The 25,415-nt window shown below is 39.4% G+C and overlaps 1 protein-coding gene and 1 pseudogene across 1 annotated transcript; one reads left to right on the top strand and one right to left on the bottom strand.

Annotated features, from left to right (window-relative positions):
* BOD1 (biorientation of chromosomes in cell division 1) lies at nucleotides 1-25,415 on the top strand. Its single transcript, XM_070739403.1, has 4 exons — nucleotides 1-384; nucleotides 10,717-10,841; nucleotides 15,647-15,849; nucleotides 18,267-25,415. The coding sequence occupies exons 1-3, from the start codon at nucleotides 193-195 to the stop codon at nucleotides 15,846-15,848; spliced, it is 519 nt and encodes a 172-aa protein (XP_070595504.1). The 5' UTR covers nucleotides 1-192; the 3' UTR covers nucleotide 15,849; nucleotides 18,267-25,415.
* Nucleotides 21,127-21,498, bottom strand: LOC139160928 (small ribosomal subunit protein eS25 pseudogene; annotated as a pseudogene).

The following is a 25,415-nucleotide window of genomic DNA, read 5'->3' on the forward strand; positions in this document are numbered from 1 at the left end:
CTCGACAAGCCTGCGTGTCCCAACCGGCGGCGGGAAACCGTGATGCAGAATGCCTGCGACCGCCGTATGAACCGCGCAAACAGCTGCTGCCGTTCTTACTCGTGCTGTGGCCACCGCCGCCGCCGCCGCACCTCCTGCCGGGAGTAGAAGGGCAGCGCGGCCCCGGGGACCCGGCCTGGGGGTGGCGGGAGGATGGCGGAGCCCGGCGGGACATCCTCAGGCGCGGGCGGAGCTGGTGGGAATTCCTCGGGGCCGGGTGGGACCGACCCGGCCTCGCTTCCCCCCGGCGACGCGCAGCTGATCGCCCTCATCGTGGGTCAGCTCAAGAGCCGCGGCCTCTTCGACGCTTTTCGCCGGGATTGCCTGGCCGACGTCGATACTAAGGTACCGCTGCTGCCATTGGAAGGAGCTTAATAACGCCAATAATTCGGCCGGGGGGTGGTGGGGGATAGTGAGACAAGTTCGAGACACGCAATAAGCCCACTCAATGCTTTTGCTCCAGGGCGGAAGAATAGCATTTGACATTATAGCATTTAGACTTACGTACCACTTCACAGTGCTTTACTACCCTGTCTAAACGGTTTACAGAGTCAGCTTATTGCCCCTAACAATCTGGGTCGTCATTTTACCCACCTTGGAAGGGTATAAGGCTGAGTCAGCCTTGAGCCGGTGGTGAGATTCGATCTGCCAAACTGCCGGCAGCTCGTGATCAGCAGAAATAGCCTGCAGTACTGCACTCTATGCACTGCGCCACCATGGCTATTTGAAGAGGAGGGCAATAACAACTTGTGTGTGTAATCACCCGTTGCCAATAAATATCATTCTTCCTGTTTTCTTGCCCTTTCCACCTCTATGTTCACTTTCCTTCCCAAACAGTAAATCTGGTGGTTGTTTTGGCCCTGGGACTGTTGGTCCAGAGGCAGCCCCCTTCACTAGGCTGAGGCTGTGGTATGCACAGCGATCTGGATTTGAAGGGAAAACGGGAAAACACTCTGGTTGTCTCAGCCAGTAACAAAAGACTCCTGTGTAGATGTGAATGTGGGCATCTTTTCTCCATCACATCTGGACTGATATGGCAGCACAGCCCTACTCTACTTTTTCAACTGGAACTAATCTAGATGGGGTCCTCTAAATGAACAATAAAACAAAATTGTAAGCCCTTTGGGAAAGTGAGCTTTTGTCCTCTTTCATAGTGTCACTCAGATTCTTTCAGTGTAAGTCACTAGTGAGACTTAAAATGGATGATATTGAGAACCAGTGTCCTAGGTGTGAGAAATTACTGAACTTTGTATCATGTTAAGGAGCAAGAATATACTATGTTAAATCTTAGATATTAAATTATTATAATTTCTATAACCCGGCAGTCATATAGAATCAGATGTCTTGGCGCTGGTTCTGTAGAAAGTAAATTTTATTGGTAAAAACTACCACATGGTTAAACTACCTATGCACTTCTTGCTTGGCATTTTACTGTAATATGGATGAGAATTTTTTTTTTGTAAAGTTCTCCTCTTATCGTAAGCAGCCAAATAAGTTATTGTGCATTTAAGTCAAAGCATAAGCCTTTGGTTCATAAATTAGTGAGTTAATTTGTATGTTGCCAAATCCAAACAGCTTCAAGGCAGCTACCGGAATATAGAAACATAGAAAATGGTCAGCAGGAAAAGAGTCAATACATCGAATCTGCACTGAGGTTTTTATTTGTGTTTTTATTTATTTTATTTGATAATAGATAAGCATGTTTATCTCAAGCATGTTTAAACTCAATTACAGTAGAACCCCGACTTACGGGACTAATTGGTTCCGGAAGGAGGCTCGTAAGTCGGAACGCTCGTATGACGAAACATTGTTTCCCATAGGAAACAATGTAAAGTCAATTAATCCGTGCAACAAAAAAAAAAACCGCTGCCGCCGAACGTGGAAGTTAGCGTTCGGCTTCAGGAGACAGCTGCGAAGCGGCGCGCGTGTTTTAAAAGGTTGCAGCCGGCCTGGGGGGCTTGCCAGCACCCCCCCGAGCCCCCCAGGCCGGCTGCAACCTTTTAAAACACGCGCGCCGCTTCGCAGCTGTCTCCTGAAGCCGAACGCTAACTTCCGCGTTCGGCTTCAGGAGACAGCTGCGAAGCGGCACGCGGGATACGAGCGCCAAGGAGCTGTCTCCTGAAGCCGAACGTGGAAGTTAGCGTTCGGCTTCAGGAGACAGCTCCTTGGCGCTCGTATCCCGAATGTGAGCTCGGGAGGCGAACAAAAATGTCGCTCCCCTCCCAGCTCTTATCTCGAGTAGCTCGTAAGTAGAGCTGCTCGTATGTCGAGGTTCCACTGTACTGGATATTGACCCACTACTATTGCTGGAAGTTGGTTCTAAGATTCCTCTACTCTTTCTGTGAAGGAATACTGTATAACCCTAAATGTCAGAACAGCACAATTAAACATCTTTTATTGTCGATTGTTCAACAACTTAAGGAACTTTAATATGCAAAACAAATAGCCAACAAAATATCAAGAATAACATCTAACTTTTAAAATGTCCATAATATCAACATCCAAGATAGAGGGCTTTCCCATTTTTACTGCTGGAAGACCTGTATTAGTAAATTATTATCTTGTTTTACGTCTAAATAACTGTTGTTTTACATTATAGTTGCGTTTTAGCCACAGTGCTTAGTTATGACCTTTTGAAAGATGTTTAGCAAGCTGTGATGTTTTTAACAGCACTTGCATGAGGAGAGTGCATGGGATATGATATGATATTCTGCATTTACCGGTAATACTTCAATCCTTACTGGGTTAATACAACTGAACAAGAGTTTTATCCCTAAATAGTACTGTCTAAAATCCCAAAGAGAAATGGACCAATGATTTAATTTACATAACAGCAAGCTAATATATCTGAAATGGGACATTTTAGTTTCAAAGACCCTTCTTAAGCCTAAAACATTTAGTCAAATGAATGTAATCAATAGGACATTGTTAAAGAATTTATTTTAAATCCTTGCACTGGTTGCGTATACACTACGTAATCCCCATTACAAGCTCCTTATTTCCCTTCTAAGCCATTCCAAAAGTAATTATGACTCTTTAACGGCCTTCTGCTCTTTCAGAATATATTTTGTCTTGTGAAAACTTTCACTTTTAAGATTTTAGGCATTTTTTTCCCGTCAAGTCCTCATCATCTTGGTCAAAACTCAATTTAGGAAAGCTGTGTATGTTTGCTGAAAGTTAATATACATAACAAAATGCATGAACACAAATAAACAATACATATTTTATTAAAACTGTACTGTAAAATAAAAGCATATTGAAATTTTAGTTATGGTCAGATGACAAAACATGTAGATAATACAAATTTTGACATCCCATTCAGTTACAATGCTCAGAATATGAAAATCTAAAAAAGGAGAGCATATATACCCAACAATAGCACAACCAAATATATGCCTTAAATATATTAGTATTTATATCAGTACATGTTCTACAGTGCATGACTGTAGAATATGTATTAATCAGAGTGAATATGGTTGTGATGAATTTAAACAAAAGATTGGATATGATTAACCCTAAACATCCATTGACTCATTGATTCATCTTTCTGATAAACGTGTAGGTTTAATGTAATACAGTATGTCAGTGACTCCCAATGTGTTTTAAGAAGAAAGAAAAACAGAAGCATAAATATATTCTAAGGATGTAAATTAGCAGAAAGGATTAATAAAGAATGAAAAGAGATAAGGAATAAAATGTAAATATTATATGTTGGATAGTGTGTACATTAGTGTGCATATTTGATAAAACCTTTGTACAATTAATAAAACTTAGCAGACTATCAGAGATTGAAAAAAAAAGCTGGAGGGAATTACCTGGCAGTATTAGTCCCCAATGTAATAGGATATGCTTGGGGTTTAAGCCTTTACCATAAAGGTCTCATGTCAATGCCACCACAGATGACGTTGGCATGAGACCTTTGTACATTTAGTGTCACATGTCTGAACTACCAACCATGGGAAATGAAAGGAAAAGGTATACAAAATAGCCAAAAGAGTGGGGAAAGTTGTCCAGTAAGATTGTGAAATAGTTCAGGAATGGGTTGCTACAGTGTGATCTGCCCAATTACTGAGTCTATGCCTCCATGCCTCTCTGTACATGCCCCAGTTTCCGACTCAGTCAGATCTGAAACAGTCATCTTGGCAGTTTCCTCTCTAGCAAAACCATTCCTGGACATCAGAACTTCTGGATTCAGGTTTATTCTTTTCATATTGGCCATTTCTAATTATTCAGCTATGGGTGTACGCAGCGCATTACACATCTGGTCCATGGACCAGGAGTTTGATAGTCCCTGCTTATAATGTCCAACTTCAGAAAATGAACATTGGCTTAGCGCTGAACATTCGTTCTATGTGCATTGGGGGAGAGTCCAATCTTCTCATCCGATTGGCCAGAGACAGAGTAGCAAATTTTTTGGCTACACTTCTTCCTCCAGCTGAGCTTGTTTTTTCAATGAAGACCCAGATCTGGAGAAGACATAGTTCAACTCAGTTTGGCAAGCGCTTCGGACACTTGGCAGCAGTTGGCTTGTCACCACCATGCCCTGTCGATTCTGGCCTCTGGAAGCGTTGGTGGACTTTAGGCACCTTCACATCAGACAAGCACGTCTCCGGCCGTAGCCTTGCTTCCAGCCCTACGAGCCTCAGTGGCCATTTTGTAGGCATTAAAACTGGTCCGAAGGAGGTTTTCTTCCACTGCGCGTCCCCATTGACCTTTAGCCATTGGCACCTCCCCTGTCACTATTCTACCATGGGTCCTCTCAAAGGTCCCAAATTCAAAGTTCAGCATGCAGGCACTAAGCGAGGCAACATTTCACTCAGCGATGGCAGTTAATTCTACTGAAGATTTAATTAGACCGCTAGTGAAGCTGCTTGTCCTGGGTCCACAGAGCCCTTTGAAGTGTCTTATGACCTGGTCATTGCTCGCACCTTACTCAGGGCTGCGGTGGCCTTTGGGGAGTCTTGTGTGGCCATCTTGTGCCCATGCCTTGTCCAAATCTGCAGCAGCCACTTTAGAGCCTCAAGCGGCCATTTCGTACTATCTACTATCAGCTCCTTACATCTACCAGTCTTACAAGACTACTCTACCTAAGTGCCACATCAATTTTCTTGGCTCTTCTCCTCTCAGGCTCAGACCAGCAGGGGTTATCAGACTCACTGAACTTGATTTGGGTACTGACCAGAGCAGCTTCGCCTCAGACTTCTCAAGCAAGTCCATACTAGACCTCCACCTCTGGCCTTCATTGTGTGGCTGCTCAGCAGGTTTGGATAGGCCCTCTCCTGTTGGCCCCTTTGACTCTGTCAGTACCCAGGGCTTCCTGAGGCTCTGTTAGCGACCTTGTTCCCCATAATGGCGGATTGCTCACATACATCAGAGAAGGCAAAGACTTATGTCCCCAGAAAGGCCTCAGACAAATCAAAGTAAGGCAAAAGGTCTTCCAGGTCTAAGGACAAGCCACATCTGACTAAAAGGCCACAGGCAGTTAAAGAACACAGGTCCCTTTGCAGTGAACACTCTGTTTCCGTGCACAGGCCTTTCTTCACAGGCCATGTCTTCAGAAGCCTCTCTTTACACGACTTCCAGAGAACACAGACATCTGGCCAGAGGTGAGGACCCCTTTGCCTCCCTGGCTCCCACAAAGCCTCAACCTGATCACTCCGACAAGTCTGAACTGGAGCCGTTGTAAGGTACTCTGATAACGATTTAAGCAACTTAAGCCCTTATCTCCCAGGCCATCACCAAGGCCATAGTTGAGGGCCTCCAATAGCAATGTTCTGCATCCAGCATGTCTGAATCATCATATCATTTAAAACACTCGTCGGCTGTTAGCCTAACCCCTCCTAGGGGCTCTGCATCCCCTCCAGGGATGAGCAGGACCTTTTCACAGGAGAAGAGATATTGAATGATCCCAATCTATCTGATGATGAAGGGGTTTCTCCTGAAATGCCTGCCTTTACTGGTTTATTCCCTCCTGGACTATCAGAGGATGAATCCCCCCGCCGACCCTGAGTCTTCCTCTCAGCATCATGGTCAGGTATTATTTTCCCTGCCTGTGGTTGAACAGTTGTATGTTCCAGCCTCTAAACTATTCTGGGATGTCGTCCAAAAGCAAGGGTCCAACTCAGCTGCTGCTCCAGGGCCCAGTCACAATGATAAGGGATTTTATGCCATGGCATCTAAATTTGCCCAAATGCTATAAGTCCCTTCCATAGATAGCAGAGTGGGAGCTTTATCTTCCTCCCTTATTAAAACCAAACATACACACAAACATACCATGCATAAATTGTATAGGCCTAGGGGGAAAGGATAGTTCAGTTTCCCCAAGCCTGATGACAGAGGTGGGTGGGAGCTTACGAAAGGCAAGGAGGGTGGGGGCAATTCTGATCTCTGGGGGGAGCTGGTTCCAGAGGGTCGGGGCCGCCACAGAGAAGGCTTTTCCCCCGGGTCCTGCCAGACGACATTGTTTAGTTGACGGGACCTGAAGAAGACCGACTCTGGGGACCTAACCGGTCTCTGGGATTCGTGCGGCAGAAGGCAGACCCGGATGTATTCTGGTCCGATGCCATGAAGAGCATTCTTGAGGTTCCCCATCCTGGGGACAGAGGACACCAATGCTCTCAGGTGTATCTGGCTTCCCGGGCTCATGTATGTCTTCCCTCTTCTTTTCCTAATTCAAGGGGTGATTCAGAAAGTCATTGTGGAGGGAACAGAGATAATCCTGGTGGCTCCTCACTGGCCACGTAGACCAGTTTGCGGATCTCACCAGCCTCTCCGCCTCTCCACCCTGGAAAATTCCTCCTCAGTAGATATCCCTTAGCCAGGGGATCCTGGAACATCCAGAGCCTCAGTGGCTCCAACTAGTCGCCTGGCATTTGAAGGGCCCACTTGAGGAGAAGGAATTATTCTGCGAAAGTCATTCAGACTGTGCAAGCAGCCAAGAAACAATCCACCATCAGGACACACAATTCCACCTGGGCAACCTTTCTCAAATGGTGCAGACCATTTTCCATTAACCCGGTTTCAGCTTCTGTTTCACAGGTTCTAGATTTCCTCCAGGACAGCCTGGACAAAAACCTGGCTCATGGCACTTTACGAAATTATGTACCATGCTGGGTGGGGGGAAGAAGAACCCTCTGTCGATGTTTGAATCTTCGTCAGAGGCGCCAGCAGCCTGCTTCCCCCACCGATCCACAGTACCCTACTTGGGATCTTCCCAAGGTACTTCACGCCTTGACAGAGTCCCCCTTTGAGCCCCTGCGGAAGACCAGCCTCAAGTATATGTCGCTCAAGGTAGCATTCCTGGTTATCGTGACATCCCTCTGTGTATCTCCAAATTGGGTTATGACCTATAAAGCCCTTAATGGCATTGGGCCAGAATATCTCTGAGACCGCGTTCTGCCGCACAAATCCCAGCGACCGGTTAGGTCCCACAGAGTTGGCCTTCTCCGGGTCCCGTCGACTAAACAATGTCGTCTGGCGGGACCAAGGGGAAGAGCCTTCTCTGTGACGGCCCCGACCCTCTGGAACCAGCTCCCCCCGGAGATTAGGATTGCCCCCACCCTCCTTGCCTTTCACAAACTCCTTAAAATCCACCTCTGCCGTCAGGCATGGGGGAATTGAGACATTTCCCCGCCAGGCCTATATAGTTTTGTGCATGGTATGCTTGTGTTGTATGTTCTTTTAAATAATGGGTTTTTAGATTTTAAATATTAGATTTGTTCTCTGTATATTGTTTTATTATTGTTGTGAGCTGCCCCGAGTCTGCGGAGAGGGGCGGATTACAAATCTAATAAATAAATAAATAAACAAACAAATAAAAAAATAAATAATCCACCAGAGCTGACCTCTGCATCTTCCACCAAGATAAGGTAACTGAAGACTTGACCCCTCCTTCATTCCCAAGATCAACTCCTGTTTCCACTGGGCGCAGAAGTTGGTTCTGCTGAACTTCTGCCCTCGGCCTTCTCATACCTTGGCATAAACTGGATGTTTATATCAAGCAGAGAGCACCCATCAGGAGATATGAGGCCCTTTTTGTCTCTTTCCAACCTGCTTTGATGGGTGCTAAAGTATCATCTTCGACCAGAGCGTGCATCACTAAAAAGTATCAGGCACAGTGTCCTGGTTCCCAGACACATCACCGCCCACTCCACTAGGAGTGCAGCTACCACCGCTGCATGGGCCACGCAAGTCTCTCTGGAAGAGGGCAGGGCAGCCACTTGGACCACCCCCTTCCCTTTCATTAAACATTACAAGTTGGATGTATTCGCTTCTGCAGAGGCTTCCTTTGGGAGGAGAATCTTAAGTCAGGTCCACTTTGCCTTGGGGCCTCCAGTCCCGATGGCTACCCACCCTCAGCGATATCAGGCTTTGGTACATCCCATTCCTGGACTGTTTCGCAAACTTACTGGAGAATAGGCATTGGCTTACCTGAACACCTTTTCTCAGTAGGTTGCGCAATAATCCAGCCCCGCCCTACTGAACGCTCATGGGACCTGGAGCCACCTGGTCTCTAACATTCTATACAGGTCTCCTTTTCAGCCATCACTTCGTCGAAAACTGGGGCATATGCATGGAGGAATGACCAAAAAAACATACTCAGTAACTGGGCAGATCAGGCTGTAGCAACCCGTTACTGGACTATTGCGCAATCTACTGAGAAAAGGCATACAGGTAAGCCAACTCCCATTCTAACTAATGAGTAAATATACACTGCTCAAAAAAATAAAGGGAACCCTTAAACAACACAATATCACTCCAAGTAAATCAAACTTCTGTGAAATCAAATTGTCCACTTAGGAAGTAACACTGATTGACAATCAATTTCACACGCTTTTATGCACATTCAACTTTGTACAGAACAAAGTATTCAATGAGAATATTTATTCATTCAGATGTAAGGATGTATTATTTGAGTGTTCCCTTTATTTATTTATTTTTGAGCAGTATATATTGTATCATGAAGGGCTAAAAATCAAGACAAACAGATGAACATAATCTTTATCAAAAACAGATAATTCAATCTCTAAAACCTTCTAACAACGCAATCTCTAGTCTTGTGATGAACAGTATATAACTATTTTTATTACATATTCTATTTCTAGTATATATAATATTGTCTCCAATTTCAGCTATGAATCTTATTCCCCTCATGGAGTTGTCTTATTTCCTTGTACTACATTTTATAAACACACTAATAACACAAATAATGTATATAATATTTTCTGAAACCAAATGCAGCCAAATAGCAAAATATAATTGATATAACTGTACAATAAATATTCACCACCTTGTCATTAGATAGGATTTTAAACGATTCTACACAATACCAGTTCAATAGAATAACATACTCTGAATTCATTACATTTTTGGGGCCAGTCTGCATTTTTCTACTTTTAATAATTATTGTACAATAAGTACAATAACACTTCTAAATGTAGAAATTCAGAATATACATTTAGTGAACAAATAGCAGGCTCTTTCAGAGTCAAACTATATATAAAGTTTATAATTATAAGATTTAACTCTTTTAATTTATGTTGTATTGTATTATGTAAAATTTAGCATATTAGATGTTCAAAAACATTTAACTAGTAATAGTGTATATATTCTTGAAATTAATCAGGTATTTTTAAATATATAAATATTGTTATACTTTTATAAAATGAATATTAGAACATATGATTCAAAACTAAATCTTTAAATTTGGGGCAGGCCTGCTGACTGGCAATGACAGAGGCTGGAATCCAGCCATATCTAGAATTTGTATCCCTGTTCTAAAGTTCTTTTGATGTATAATTTTTAGAAAGCAATAACATATACTTTATTTTCCTTTCTTTCTCTAGTAAGTTATGCTTACAGGTGAAACTGTAAAAATTAGAATATCATGCAAAAGTTCATAGTAATGCAACTTAAAAGGTGAAACGTAATATACGAGAGAGACTCAATACATGCAAGGCCATATAGTTCAAGCCGTGATTTGTCATAATTGTGATGATTATGGGGTACAGCTCATAAAAACCCCAGATCCACCATCTCAGAAAATTAGAACATTACATGCAATCAATAAAACAAGGATTGTACATAGAATATTATCGCACCTCTGAAAAGTATAAGCATGCAAATGTACTCAGTACTTGGTTTGAGCCCCTTCTGCAGCAGTTACTGCCTCAATGCGGCGCGGCATGCACACTATCAGCCTGTGGCACTGCTGAGGTGTTATGGAAGACCAGGATGCTTCAATAGCGACCTTCAGCTCTTTTGCATTGTTCCAGCTCATGTCTCTCATCTTTCCCTTGGCAATGCCTTCTTCTGCAGTGAAGAGTTTGTTTTAAGAACAGGGCTACCTTAGAAGGTGAAATATCTTTTTTTCTTCAGAGCTAAAGCACTGGATCATCTTATTTGAAGAATATTCTTTATGTGGGCTGTTCCAAAAGAATGGGTATAAAGCATGTTCTTAACATGTAGAATGTGTCTTAGGAGGCATTCCTGTATTCCTCCACACTTCCCCCTGCTAGCTTCGTTTTCTTACGTTTCAGTTTGCTGTTAGTCTTTATTTTGTTTTTCTTTTAGAATTGCTTGTCACAAGTTTGACCAGAATAATTTTTTTTTATCCCCAAGGAAGATTTTGTAAGAAGCCCATCAAGTTTGTTGTACTCATTATGCAATTTTGTTTAGCCAGCTTATCAGAATTTGAGACAGAAAGTGGACAACTTTGTATCTACCCACCTGGATAAGCAAGAATGGAACCCAGCAATGAACAAAAACCAACTACGGAATGGGCTCAGACAAAGTGTGATTCAGTAAGTAGAAGGAACTAAATATAAAAATAGTTGAAGATAAATAAGCCCTTATATTTGGATAAGAATTAGAAGAATGCTTCCTAGTGGTTTGTAGGCCTTCATATATATATATACTTTACAGGCAGAAAATCCATGTTTGGTTGCACAAATAGTTGCACCATGTCAAAATGTCCACATAGGCTATCTGTCAAACTGCAAAGATGCCTAAGTAACACTTCAATAGGTAAAACATACATACATGTGTATGTGTATATGCATGTATGTATGCATGTTTTACCTACTGAAGTGTTACTTAGGCATCTTTGCAGTTTGACAGATAGCCTATGTGAACATTTTGACATTTTGATGTGGTGCAACTATTTGTGCGGCCAAACATGGATTTGCTGCCTGTAAAGTTCTTTTAAAAGACCTGCCTTTTTATAGGTTCATGCTGTAGTCATATAGTATCAAGAAAACAGCATGTTTCAGTTAAGGAGAGATGACAGGGTTTATATGGAAGTCCCCATATACTTGGTTGGATTTTCAGAGAAAGCCTGAACATACAGTATATGCAATGTATTAGCTAAATGTAATGTGATGGGGCATCTGAGCATTCTCACAGGACTCACTAGAGCAAGTGGCCACATAATGGAGGATTACAAGCAACCCTTCTTTTGAGGAGAAAACAGCATATTGGTAATTTGCAGTATTTTAAATCTCCTCTTATCACTTCCAATCCCAAATAACACTGAATTACTTCTATCAGTTTAAAATTGTAAGGTGTACTTTTGTCCAGCAGAGTGCAGTAGTAACATACTCTTTGTACAGTTTCCTGAGTAGTTATTGCAATTAATCAATTTACGCAGCACAGTGTGTGTTCTTTGTAAATATATTGAGAATATTCACTAGTTTGATTATATCCCGTGGTTTAAGTAAAATTAGATTTTGAATGCCTTCTGTAACTTTTTAACTTTAATATAGTAAATTATTCAGGAGAAATGAGAGGAGCACATCCTCTGTTTGAAGCATGCAGTGAAGAGGGATTACAGTCTGTTGCCATACATGTGCTAAAATATATATATAGTTAGCAGATATTTTAAAACATAGCCAAGAAGAAAAAAAAGAAACAGAATAAGAAAAACTGAAACAAAGTAGAAAAAAGATATAAAAGCTAAATAAAACTGAATAAAAATTCAAAGTAACATAAGATTAGTATTGCACATTCAGATGTCTTGTATCAGTTTAAAACTTTAAAACCTTTAGGGAATAAAGCCAGTGTTCATTAATTTAAAAAGTGATCAGTGTAATATGAATCATAAGAAATAAGTCTTAACTAAAATATTTAATATAAAAATGGCATATTTATCAAGCTAAAATTAATATTAAAAACCCGTGAAGAAAAACGTAAATTTCAGATGTAGTTCGTATCCATATGTAGAATTATAATAAACAAATGTTTTTTGAGATAAATTATGTATCAAACTTATTTTTGGAATATAAAATTATTTTTAACAAGATTAATACTCCCATAGCTTAATTTGCCATTCTTCTAAAGAGGGAATTTTATATGATCTCTAGTAAAAAGCATAAAAATTATGGGCAGCTGTTGCCATATAAAAAGCCAACTTAGTGTATTTTGTAAGATAGAAGTTTGGTAATGTTTAATAAAACAGTTGGCAGAAAGGAGAATTCAACTTTTATAGCCATTTCATTATATAATATATCATCTTTCAAAATTGTTGAGCTTTACAACACTGCCACCAGATAGAAAATTATCTGACATTGTTGCATTTCCAGCAATTTTTACAAAATGTGTCTCTCTTGGCAATTTTCACTGGAGTAATATACCAGTGGTAAGACCTATTGTGTTATGTTTCTCTTAGTGTAACATTCATTTGTCTTCCATTTAACAACCATTCTATTGTTGCATAGCAGTTGCGTAATTTAAAGTCTATATTAATTTATATATCATCTTTCATTTGTTCAGTTTCTAAGTCATATTTCAATGACATCTTCTAAATTAATCCAACAGATGTTCTGAAATAGGCTTTTCACATGTTGTCATAAGTAACCATTTGCCTTGTTTCTATAATTCCTTTTCAATTATGTTATTTGCAGTAATTTAAAATAATAAAGTGAATTTGACCACTCTGAAGAATTTTTTTAAAAAGATTTAATCTTTGGGGTTTTTATAAGAATTGTTGTGCAGCCTATAAAATTAATACACTTATCAAATTTTCATTTTCTTGGAAATTTAACATTGAAACAGAGAATAACAAGTTTGACCTGATTCTTTTCCTTTGTTCAGTTATGCTAAACAGTGCCATAATAATGTTTGGTGAAGTTCAAAGATGGCACTCATAAAGCCCTGTTTTAAATTCTAACATCCAGACTCTCAGAAGGACTTAAGGCTCTAACTGGCCATTTTAAAAAATGATTGTTTTATTCATTTATATCCAAATGCTTATGGAGTCTCAGTCATTTAGGCCATGGTTTCAGAGGTGCTTTTTCAAAAGGTAACTGGACTTTCTTTGTTTTTCCTTCAAGAAGTTTTGCTTCTCATCCAAGAAGCTTCTTCAGTTCCCACCTTTATTTACCTATTTGTATTCCACCTTTATTAATTTATAAACTGAAGATAACAAATTACCTGGCCATAATCAATATAGTGTTTGTGCCAGCAGTAGGTTGCTCCCTGTTTTGCCCAGTTCTAAGACTCGCTAGTGCCAGCGGTGGGAGGAGGCTCCGCCCACCTGGCCGGGATGTTTCTGTGCCTGCACATGACCCATTAGTAAAAGGTTTTGGAACCCATTACTGGTTTGTGGGTAATATTATTTATTCATCTAATGCTGTTCTTAACAGCTTCGGTTATGCTCAAATTGAAAGTCAAATTGAAAAACAGTCAAAAAATATCCTCTGTGAAATAGATTGAAACTTGTATAGTACATGGAAATTCTTTTTTAAAAAATTAGGGGAAAGTGCCACCTCAAACATGTCATCTAATCCCTTTGGAACACCATAGTTGATGAGACTGAAAATCACTTCTGGGGCAGCAGTGAGAAGAGCTTAAATTCACAAAGTAAGGTAAAGCTGTTACCAGATTGTAATTGTGACAGAAAGAACACATTAAACCCATGACTGGAAAGTAGTTTTATCAATTGACATATTTAATGATTATTTAATATTGGCACACAAATTAAATGGACATTAATTTTGTCCAAGCTTCATGCACTACACTTTCAAATACCGTGCCCACTGAACCCACCTTGCAGTATACAAGTCCTCCAGGCCTCATTTGTATGAAATAAGATGTGGGTATTTCATAAAAATAGAGCAGAAGCACACACTGAGTTCTCAATATAGTTGGGTTTGGTTTAATTTATTAACTGTTGTACAGTTTAATCAGAGTAGGGCAAAGACTACTAAGCATTTCTCTTGATTTATTTCTGGACAGAAAGACACAATATAAACAGATCTACAAATAGTTTGCAACAGCAATCAATATTAGTTACCACGAATTTATTTCAAGATGCATTTTGTAAGCCATATTTATGATGTAGATATAATCAGTTTGGGAAATCAAGAACTTTTTAATCTGAGGTGAACCTTTTTGATGTAATACAATAAATGCTAAGGAGAAAACAGTATCCATTTTCACTCATTCTTAGCTTTGCTTGTTCTGTTGTGGATTTCCTTTTTCTTGTTTCTTGGGACAAACTATGCACCACATAATTCTCCTTTTTCACTTAATAAATTTGCCTCAGAAATATGATAAATGTAACATCGTCAATTGAATTCTGCCTGTGTTAATCTTGTGGATTTGCTTCAGAAATAAGGCAAATCCTCAGAGCACCTAGTGATAGCTTTTAGGTATAATTTTGCTGCTATAGAAAACCTGCCCACTATAATAGCAATTTTGCAGCCTTTATCTGTGCTGCGTATAGCTACTATTGCAGTACAAGGCATGACTCACCAAGCAGGAGGTAGAAAAGCATTCGAGCAGATCAGAGTTCATGCCAGATTAGACCTGCCCTTCTGAAAGGCTGAGTGTCAAAGAATACTGATCTTCTTAAGTGCCCACGTAGCCTCAAAATAGCAGGTACTGTTAGTTTTCTGCCCAGGAGGTAGGGTCACATTAGGTTTGCATTTGCGTTCCCAAATGCTCTTCAGTGTCTCTGTTTTTGCTTCCTGGCTTGTTGCAGACATGACTTAACCCAACCAGACAGCTGATTCCCTGCTCTCTTTACCCAGCACAGCCTTGAAGCAATGTCACTGCCTGGACTTTGACACACTGTTCTCAAAAAAGCTCTTTGTCATGTGTTGCAAGTGTTTGTTTTTGTCTTGTGAAGAAAGTTCCCGTATGTCTAGACTTGGCAGAGGTCAGAGTAATTGACAGTGCTTGAGCCTTGGGTGAAGGTCACCTTTCTCCTCTTCCCTTGTACCAGCCAGAAAGGTCACTTCCCTCACCCACCCACCCACCCACCCACCCACTTATCTCCACCAATGCTTTATGTGAAGGCATGTTTTAATTTGTTCTTAGTTGCATCCCACAAACACCCTAACGCAACTTCTGACCATGATACTTTTTAAGTGGTTGGGTGACCACATATCTGTTGTCCATTTTGCAAGCACCCTGGAAAGTGTAGCTTCAGAGCCATCTGGGTTTTCTTTACAAAAGGTGGGGTGCTTCTCCCATGTAAATGCTACCAAGAAAGCTGTCATTCTTACCACTAATTGCCGTTGACATGATGGCTCCAGAGAGCTCTAGGTGGGGGCAGCAGGGAAGATCTTTGACAGAAAGCTGAATGGCTCTTTTGTCTCTGTCCCAGGTCAGGGATGCTGGAAGCTGGAGTGGACAGAATTATTTCTCAGGTGGTGGATCCAAAACTTAACCACATCTTCAGGCCACAGATAGAGAAGGCAATTCATGATTTCCTGGCTGCACAGAAGAAAGAGGACTTGGTGCCAGCTCCTCCTCCTCCCCCAGAGCCTGAGAGTCAGAATCCTTCTCCACCCCAAGATGCCTCGTAAGGTCTGGTATTGCTGCACGTCTTTCTTTGCACACATTTGTAATCCTTTTGTGACCCACTCGTGTACATTTAAGAGCCAAAAGACAGTGTCATGTCAGTGCCAAAGTACACTACAAAAGTAAGAACAAGCTGTTTCTTCAGAGTCTATAATATTTGTCATTAAAAGACTAGTATTGTACATACTTGGTCCTCTCTATTAGTAATAGAAAAATTTTTACCAGGCAATTTTTTTGCAGCAATTTGGTAGCTACTCAAAGATACAGAAAGGATTCCAATTCAAATTATCTTTAAGTAATGGTTTAATTATTAAGACTCCATTAATCTTGAAAAAACAAAAGCGAAGTAGACCAGTCATTAAATACCATATTTTTCGGAGTATAATATGTACCAGAATATAAAACGCAGCTTAGTTTTTGGGAGGAAAAGAATCTGCTTACCAGATATTCATCTGGCTAGCATCCGTAGTCTGGTCGGTCTCAGCATATTATTTTATCCCCTGGTTAGGGCTTCAATCAGGGGATAAAAGAGAGTAACAATGTAAGCCAGTAAAAGCTGGGAATATTGTTAGAACCTGGATAGGACTGGAAAGAAAAATTCTGAGCAAGTAGAGCAATAAAAAAACCTGCAAAGACTTCGAGCTTGGAAAACATTATTCACAGACAGTAAAAATGAAAGAACCTGCAAAATAAGAGCTGGGGAAATCGTTAGCACAGAGAATAATAATGAAAGACCTTGCAAGCCAGTAAGAGCTGGGAACATTGTTAGCATCTGATTAGGGCTGGAAATAAATATTTGGAGCAAGTTAGAGCAATGAGAAAAAACTGCAAAGACTTAGGGCTTGAAAAACATTCTTAGCAGAGAGTAACAATAGAATATAATTCTTATTGGCCAAGTGTGATTGGACACACAAGGAATTTGTCTTGGTGCATATGCTCTTATATGAAAGATCTTGCAAGCCTGTAAGAATTGGGAACATTGTTAGCACCTGGTTAGGGCTGGAAAGATTCGGAGCAAGTAGAACAAAAAAACCCTCAAAGACAGAGTTTGGAAAACATTCACAGAGAGTAAAAGAGAGTGAAAGAGATTGCAAGCGGGTAAGAATTGGGAACATCATTAGCACCTGGTTAGGGCTAGAAAAGAACATTTGGATCAAGTTAGAGCAATTTAAAAAACCTGCAAAGAGTTAGGGCTTGGAAAACGTTCTTAGCACAGAGTAACAATGAAAGAGCTTGCAAGCGGTAAGAGCTGGGAACATCATTAGCACCTGGTTAGGGTTGGAAAGGAACTTACTTGGAGCAAGTTAGAGTAATGAAAAAAACTGCAAAGACCTAGAGCTTGGAAAACATTATTCACAGACAGTGACAATGAAAGAACCTGTAAGATAAGAGCTGGGAAGATAGTTAGCACCTAGTTAAGGCTGGCGGAAAAACGCTTCAAAAAAAGCTGCATTCAGAGTATAAGACACACCTGAATTTTCTGTCTTTTTTATGGAGGAAAAAGGTACGTTTTATACTCCGAAAAATACGGTATGTGAAGAGCGACATGGATTCATGTATAAAGTGCTGTTTCAGCTGAGCCTGAATTATCTTAATTAACCAATTTGGGTAACTTACACAATTGGTTAGGAGTCAATAATAGCTATCTCTCAGGTAGCTCTCATTTTGTAGGACATTTATATGTTTTGCAGACTCTAGATACAGCATCCTGTTGTTGGTAAATATTAACCAATTCTATTAGGCGCTCCATATAACACATCATTCTGAATCAAAAATTAATGGCAATGAATTTGAATATGTATTTCTTTGTTATCATGAAGTTAAGAGATTTGGGGAATCTCTTTTAGAACCTAGAGAACTAGATCTACAGTCCCTATTTTTAGCAAAGCTCCAACTTGCTCAAAGACAGGAATAGGAAATTTGCCTTTCGGTTTTTGAGCTTCCCTTGCTACCCTGTAGGCTGCATCATAGAAAAAACCCAGCCTCTCTACTGCAGAGGGTTTTCTCTGCTTCATACATGATATACATATAAAGCTTAGTGTGGTATTAAGGACATACCCCTCCCCTTAGACATTGAAGAAGAATAGATTCTCTCTTAAAGCTATGCCTGAAAGCACTGGAAAGCACAAAGTCTTGTTGCTTCTAGGGTACTTTTAAAGGTAAGTCAGATGATGAAGAAATTCCACTTTTTAGTGTATAAAATAACTGTATTTTAATCATTTGTCAAGAGAAAATGCAGTTGCCAAATCCTGATACAGTATTGAGAGCACACTCCTTAATCTTTGTTCCATTATCACAGTATATTAGCACATCAGTCTTACAATTGATAAACCGTGTAACCAGGTTTATGCTGAATCTAGAAGTTGTATCAGCTGGCTTACTGACATTGTAGCAAAACTTATTTTTATCTTTTCCTTTTGCAGTGCATTTCCGGATTTAAGGTGGCTACAGTTTCAAAACCCAGGCTGACAATTTGGCAACGGGCTACAAATCTGCAGGAATACAGATTGTCAGCTATTATCAACTGCGATTGAGGAACAGGGTTGGCACAAGTCACCAGTGGTTTCTGTTTGGAATGGAGGGATCAACTAGATGTGGAAGAGTATTGCTATTGGCTGAAGTAGCATCTGTTTTGCTATTTCTGTGTTTGGGGAAGAAACAAGAATAGGGGAACGGGTTTTGGGTGTGATGTTAGTGGATTTGGTGGTATTGGGAAATGTAGCAATAGGAAAGGGTACATTTTTCAGTATGCTTGGTTTCCTTAGAGGCTGCTGTGTCAGAATTACCCAGAAGGCTAGGTAATTGAGCCGTGAGTATGCAAGTATAGAGCAATTTACTAGAAAATGGTTCTTGGGTCTAGATCATTATTGAATTTAAGTAATACCTCACTTGCAGTGCCTATCTAAATCTCTTACAACCACAAGGATTTTTCATAATTGGCTTTTTACCAGTGTCCAAAGCAAAGTTTGTGCCAGATTTCTGGAGATGATGTCTTTTATACCTTGATGCTCAGTTTCCTGATCAAACAAATTGGCATGAAACAAGAATTGGCTTCTTCTGGAGGCTTTGCAGTAGGAGACCATTGTCTTGTTTGTGACATTCTTCAGGTGCCTGTTCAAAGCTGCTTTGGAGAGCCTCAAAAACTCTCTGATGGACATTTGTGCGCAAATATTTGGCAAACAAATATCTGAACACTTTTAATAATAAAATTTTAGGGGAAAAAATCTCAGTTGTGGAAGTGTTTTTATATATGAATATCTATTCCATCAAAATGAACTGATGTATCTGCTCAGTGGTATTTTTTCCATTGCTAAGGATTTGTTAGGAATTTGAAAGGATGAGAAGACTTCAGAAATTGAATTTGCTGATCACATGGTGCCTCCATATAGCAGTCCCTTAACGCTAATTAAATAAACTAGTTCAATGCAATACCAGGCCAATACATTACGGACTATTTGTATTGTTCTTACTCTACAATAAGTATTTCACTTTCCATGTTTTACATACAAAAAATAAGACTACTTCTATAATTGATAAAATGTAGGTTAAACTTACATTCATTCTAAATTTGCTCTTCAAATTACAATAGAGGTAGAGTAAATTTTTAGTTTTTGTTTTTTTTAATCCATTATTTCCAAATAATGTGTAGAATAATTTGTTTGCTCTGAACACATTGAACTTATCAACTTCCAACTGAGGAATAACAAGCTAGCACATCTCCAAACAAATAGAGATGATGTCACAGCCATGACCCTGGGACGAGTGAATAGGCCAATCCCACAGAACCTCTCTGGAAAAGGAGATTACTCACTTGTGCTCCCTATGACTGTTTCTCACAAGGAGACCATGGGACAGCAGTTTCCCATGAGTTTTAAGCACAAGGAGATGAAGAGAAGCCATCAGGCTCTCAACAGTGGCGGAGGCTTTTTAAGGACACTGGATTTAACCTCTTGAATCGCTTTTGGAAATTAACTATTTAACTAGCTTAAGACTAATAGGGAACTTCAAAGTGACAACAAAATCATCTGGTGTGCTTACCTTCATTGCATGATAAAAGAAAAATTAACTATAAATCTAAGATTGAAAGAATTTGAAATAAAAGACAAAAAGCTAAATAAATATTTAGCTCAAAGTTATAAACCAAATTGTTTTAAAGTCCTAACAGAAATTTGAGACTTTGTGATTTCAGAAATTGGACACTAGAGGGGACTAAAGATTCCAGACACAAAAGGAAAAAGAGAAAAACAAAAAGATAAAAGTCTGCCCTTTCTTTTAGGTCAGTATCAATACTGTTTTTAGGGTTTCTGTTTATTTAGTTTTTACTTTATATCCCTTCATTGCTAGGTCTTTAATCTTTTGGAAATTCTGCAGTGACTGATTCTAGAATTATCATTTTTAGCTTCCTGAAAACTCTGTGAAATGTATGTAATGAAGATTACTGTGAGTGCTGTCCTGACAACTTTCTATTGTGGGGTCCTTAGCGCTCTCTGGGCTTGGTGGTTTTCTTGTTGCCAAACTAGTTAACATCATCATGCTAGAAGGAAGTAGGATTTGCTCTTATTTTTACATATTAGTGTCTTAGCCTATCGGTGTTGTTAGGAGTGATCTTGGTGATTCATTCATTAAGCTGTTGTATACTGCAAGCTTGTTTGTCTGAGTTAGTAGTTCCTTGATTGAGGTATTGTTTAGATTAATAAAGAATGAAGTCTTTTGATATATGTGTATATATGAGAAGATGACATATACCATTTTGATAGGCATTTGAGGCAGCATATCCATTTCCTGTTCATAGTTAGTATTTATGAATCCCAAAGGGATTATGAAGATGCTAACTAGAGCTTAAAAAGCTTTAAAGATTTGTCTCTTAGTTTGAGATTAGCTACAATCCCAGAACGGGGGTTAGTGCCGTGATTATTTTTATCTGGAGGTCTCCTGTGGCTTTCAGGGACATCGCACTGCAAATATTAGGTTCCATTAGTGAAATTGGAAATCAGTTCTGATTGCTTTGGTTATGCCAGCTTCCCCACCAGATTTGGTCACATTTGACCAGATTAGTGATGAGTATCCTAGTGTTATGATGCTAGGATAGTTCAAAACTGCCTTTTCTCTGGATGCAGAGTAAGAAGTGTCTTAGGAAAGTTTGCTCACCATGTTTGCTCACCCTAATCCAGAATATTGAAGGCCTAATGCACAGTGGAGGTCTCTATAACTGGTTTTTTCCCCCAGAATTTAATCATTTTATTTGTGTATACAAATAATTCTGAAAGCCATTTGGGAATCTTCTCATGCATCCTCTCCTGCAGGTGGTGCATCACCTCCCTTGGAGTTTCAAGTGTAGATGATCTGTACTCTTTGCTTGGAGACCAGTTTAATTAGACCTTTCTCCAGGAGCTCCTAGAGCACAGCCCATGCCAACGACCCTCGGATCTTCAGCCTCTCCAAGACCACAGCAAGTGTGATGAGCTTGTAGTTGGGCACCTCCTTGCAGAGCTTGTCTTAGGTGGCTTTGTCAAAGAGGACCAGGTTGTTCAGCTCGTCCCTCACCTTCCCCTTGGACCACTTCTTCTTGGCTTTGCTACCGGGCTTGTTGACGGGAACCTTGTTCTTCTTGGTGGACTTTCCCACATCCTTCTTCTTGTCATCTTTGGGCGGCATGTCACAGCTGACGGCACAACATTTAGAATTGTTTTTTATATTGGGATTGTGGTAAACTAATTTGGATATAGGAAAAATTAGTATGTCTATTGTCATAATCAGATAACTTTTAGATGACTTTGAACTTCTCTACAGCCATCTCCCATTTCAAAGAGGTAGTATTCGTTGGATTATTCCACCCAAGTGGAACTGTTGAAAGGGAGTTTGAGATTTATTCTGAGGCCGTAGTACAGTTTTGCTGAGATGTTAGTCACTAGTTGAAAAGAGGGATGCCCTCCTAGACTAGGCCATTGCTTTAAAAAGCTGGTAGCTGTTGTAACTGGGAAGGCTTTTATATATATCCTTATGTGCTAATTATGCATACTTCTCGATTGAGAAGCACTATTCACCATCACTTATGCCCTGGTGACCGTCTATCTGGATTGTGGCAATGTTTTCTAGTAAGATTGATCTTGAAGATCAAGTAATCTTGAAAGCAAAACAGACAATTCTGGGGGTGCCTCAATATTCCCATATAGCCTCTATATTGTGAGCTGCATTGGGCTTCTATGTGCAATTCAAGTTCCTGGTGTATCAGCTGTAAAGCCCTTTATGGCAGAAGGTGAGGTAATTTGCAAGACTGCCTGTCTCCAATTATTTCTCCCAATTCCATGCGATCTGACCTGGTGAGCGTTCTCAAAAAGTCTTTTATTAAACATTGTCCTCTGATGGGAGTCCAGAAGTATTTATTTATTTATTTATTCATTCATTCATTCATTCATTCATTCATTCATTCATTCATTCATTCATTCATTCATTCGACTTCTATGCCACCCAATCCCAAAGGACTCCATATGCCTTCTCTGTCATAGCCCTTGCCCTATGGAACAGTGTACCCTCTGAGATTCAGATGGTCTTGAACCTGTTGGCCTTTTGTGAAGTGTTGAAGACTAGTTCTCCTTCTGGACAGTGCGCTTAGACTGTCTTTGGTGATGTAATTGTATACCTTAGAGTCATCCTGAGTGTGATGTGTTTTTTTTAACTTTTTAAATTTGCAATTATTTTAAGGAACAGTTGTGTCAAGTGGGCACTCATAGAAATGGAAGTAATAGTGAGTTAATGCTAATTGGACCCGGATTGTGGGGGCAATAGCCTAGCTCTGTTAAAAGTGCTATTGCTAACATGTTGTCAGCCGCCCTGAGTCTAAGGAGAAGGGCGGCATAAAAATCAAATAAGTAAGTAAGTAGGTAAGTGAGTGAGTGAGTGAATGAATGAATGAATGAATGAATGAATGAATGAATGAATAATTCCTCAGGCAGCCTTAGGCTATTGTATAAATATTCTGATACACCCTAGTAACTGCATTCAAATAGCTCCCTTAATTATGGTCTTTTTAAAAAAAACACGCTGCAACTTCTAAAAAAAAGTTGGGCTTTGAATGGATTTTGTATTAGGTTAGAAATAAAAGACATAATTTATGAAATTTTCAAGGAAAATAAATAATACAAAATACTTACATTTGCATAAGTAATATGAATATCCTTAAAGCTATTCTGTCAAGTTTTTCAGAGTTGATGAATCCTGCACTATGATAACCCTGCAGTCGTATGCTGATCCTCTGTAAGTGTCTTTCCCAAACTTCTCTCTCTAAATATATTGCTCAAGTTGTTTAAGATAGATGGGGGATGTAGTCCAGTGCATGGGAAGGTTGGGAAAAGATGTTCTAGAAAATAAAACATTTTCAATTTTTTTTAGTTTCAGAAATGAAAATTGCCTTAATGAAATTCACATGCTGAATTCAAATAATAAGGAAATTTGTTAGTTGGCTCTAGTTTTCATGCAACAGACATTTTACATTTTCCAACTACTGTACAGGTAATAGGCAAATAATGTGCCAAAACCTAATATGTATATATAAACCTGTATATTTTTATTAAAATTAAGTGAATTATATTTGCAATAATGAATACATGAAATAATCTATTGTATATGTTTATCAAGAAAAACTAAATTAGTAAATAAGTTTAAAATGTTCAAAAATTTAAATTTCTCATTAACCTTGCCTCCAGTTTGTGTCCCTTTTGCTTCTCTTGACTTTTCTTTTGTATTCAAGGAAAGAATCGTCTTACAATTGTCCAACAGTAGTCTGCATTGATGGGCTCCATTTACCTTGATATCTTTTTTCCATAGTTGCAACGTCTTGATAGAAGCTCTTCTCATGCTTGTCACTCATTGCTGCACAATTTGATGGAAAGAAATTTAGATGAGAGTGCAGAAAATGGATATTTAAAGACATGTTACAAACAATATTTTTGTAGGACTGAATGAGTTTTTCAACCACTTCCTTGTAGTTTGCTGCTTTATTGTTTCCAAGAAAATGTGATGTCACAGACATGAATGCTGTCCACATAGTCTTTTCCTTGCCATTCAACAGAGAAAGAAACTCATCATCGTTAATAAGTTCACGGATCTATGGGCCAACAAAAATTCCTTCATTTATTTTTGCAGCACTAAGTGATGGAAATTTACTTATCAGGTACATGAAAGCTGCTTTATTGCTATCCACTGCCTTCACAAAGTTTTCCATTAATCCCAACTTGATATGTAATGGAGGTAGTAAAATCTTGTTACTGTCTATAAGTACTGGATACTTTACATTTTTATTCTTGGTTACAGTTTCTGCCACAGCGGCCAGTCTCTTTTGATATAGTGCAATTCTTTTACACAACTGTCCCATTCACACAGGAAGCAGCAATACTTAGTATAGCTAACTTGAAGACCAAGTAAAATAGCAACCACTTTCAGGTCACCACAGATTGACCATTGATGTTGACCATAGTTAATGCAACTTAAGACCTCTTTCAAGTTTTCATATGTTTCATTGCAATTGCACAAGCAACTGGAACGGATGGTAACTGATTGCCATTATGCAGCAATATAGCTTTAAGATTCGGAAGCATCAACAAACAACCTCCACTCATCTGGATTACAATCTATATAGATGGCCAACATTAAACCACAGATGTTGTTACAAACACCAATACCACCTTCCTGGTCCAAGAATGGAAAAAGATCTTTTTGGTGGTTATGGTATAGAGATGTACGAACATCACTTGCCAGGAGATTCCATTGCCTTTAGTCTTGAACCTCTGCCTTGTTCTTCGGAAGATCAAGATCTCTTATGATCTTATTAGGTCATTCAGTTCCATTTGTGTTATGAGGTACCATTCAATAGATGTGGATGGCAGATAATCCAGATCATGTAAGGCTGTTGGTCCATCACTACAAGTTTCCTGAGGTTCTTTCTCACTGGACTCAACTATGAAAGATTCAGGTGCTTTTAGAATCAGTAGTCCTTCTCCATGAGGTACTGGAGGTATTGCTGATGGAATGTTTGGATACTGCACAACAACTTTTTTTTCTTAGTAAGACCTTTCTCAATTGGAGGCATCATACAAAAATAACAATTACTCACATGTGTTGGTTCTCCAAATCATTGGCATTGCAAAAAGCATAGAAGATTTTTGCATTTTATGAACCTTATTTCATTAGTTGGTTGCTTATATCATGGAAACTAGAGCCAATATACATTTTCAAATGTTATTTTTGTGTTTAGCACCCCAAATTATGTAAGAACTGTTGTTTTCCGGCTCACAATTTTTTACCTGTAGAACAGTGAATTATCTAGATGGTGACAACCATGAATGAAAATCTCCGAGACAATACAGTGATTTCCTGGAGGTCATGAATTTTAAGCTTTCTTCAATTTAACATTTCTAGGATATTAATCAGCCAGTGATGCATGTCAATACCTCTATACTGTATTTGCAAAGATCAGTTCTCGTAGCAAACTTTAGTTTTAAAACCACGGTAGGCAGTAGTACCTGCTATATCTCTTGATATTTTTCTTAATGCCTAGTAAATTCTTTGTCCTTGTT

This window comes from Erythrolamprus reginae, chromosome 2, assembly GCF_031021105.1.
Source record: "Erythrolamprus reginae isolate rEryReg1 chromosome 2, rEryReg1.hap1, whole genome shotgun sequence".
NCBI classification, from domain to species: Eukaryota; Metazoa; Chordata; class Lepidosauria; order Squamata; family Dipsadidae; genus Erythrolamprus; species Erythrolamprus reginae.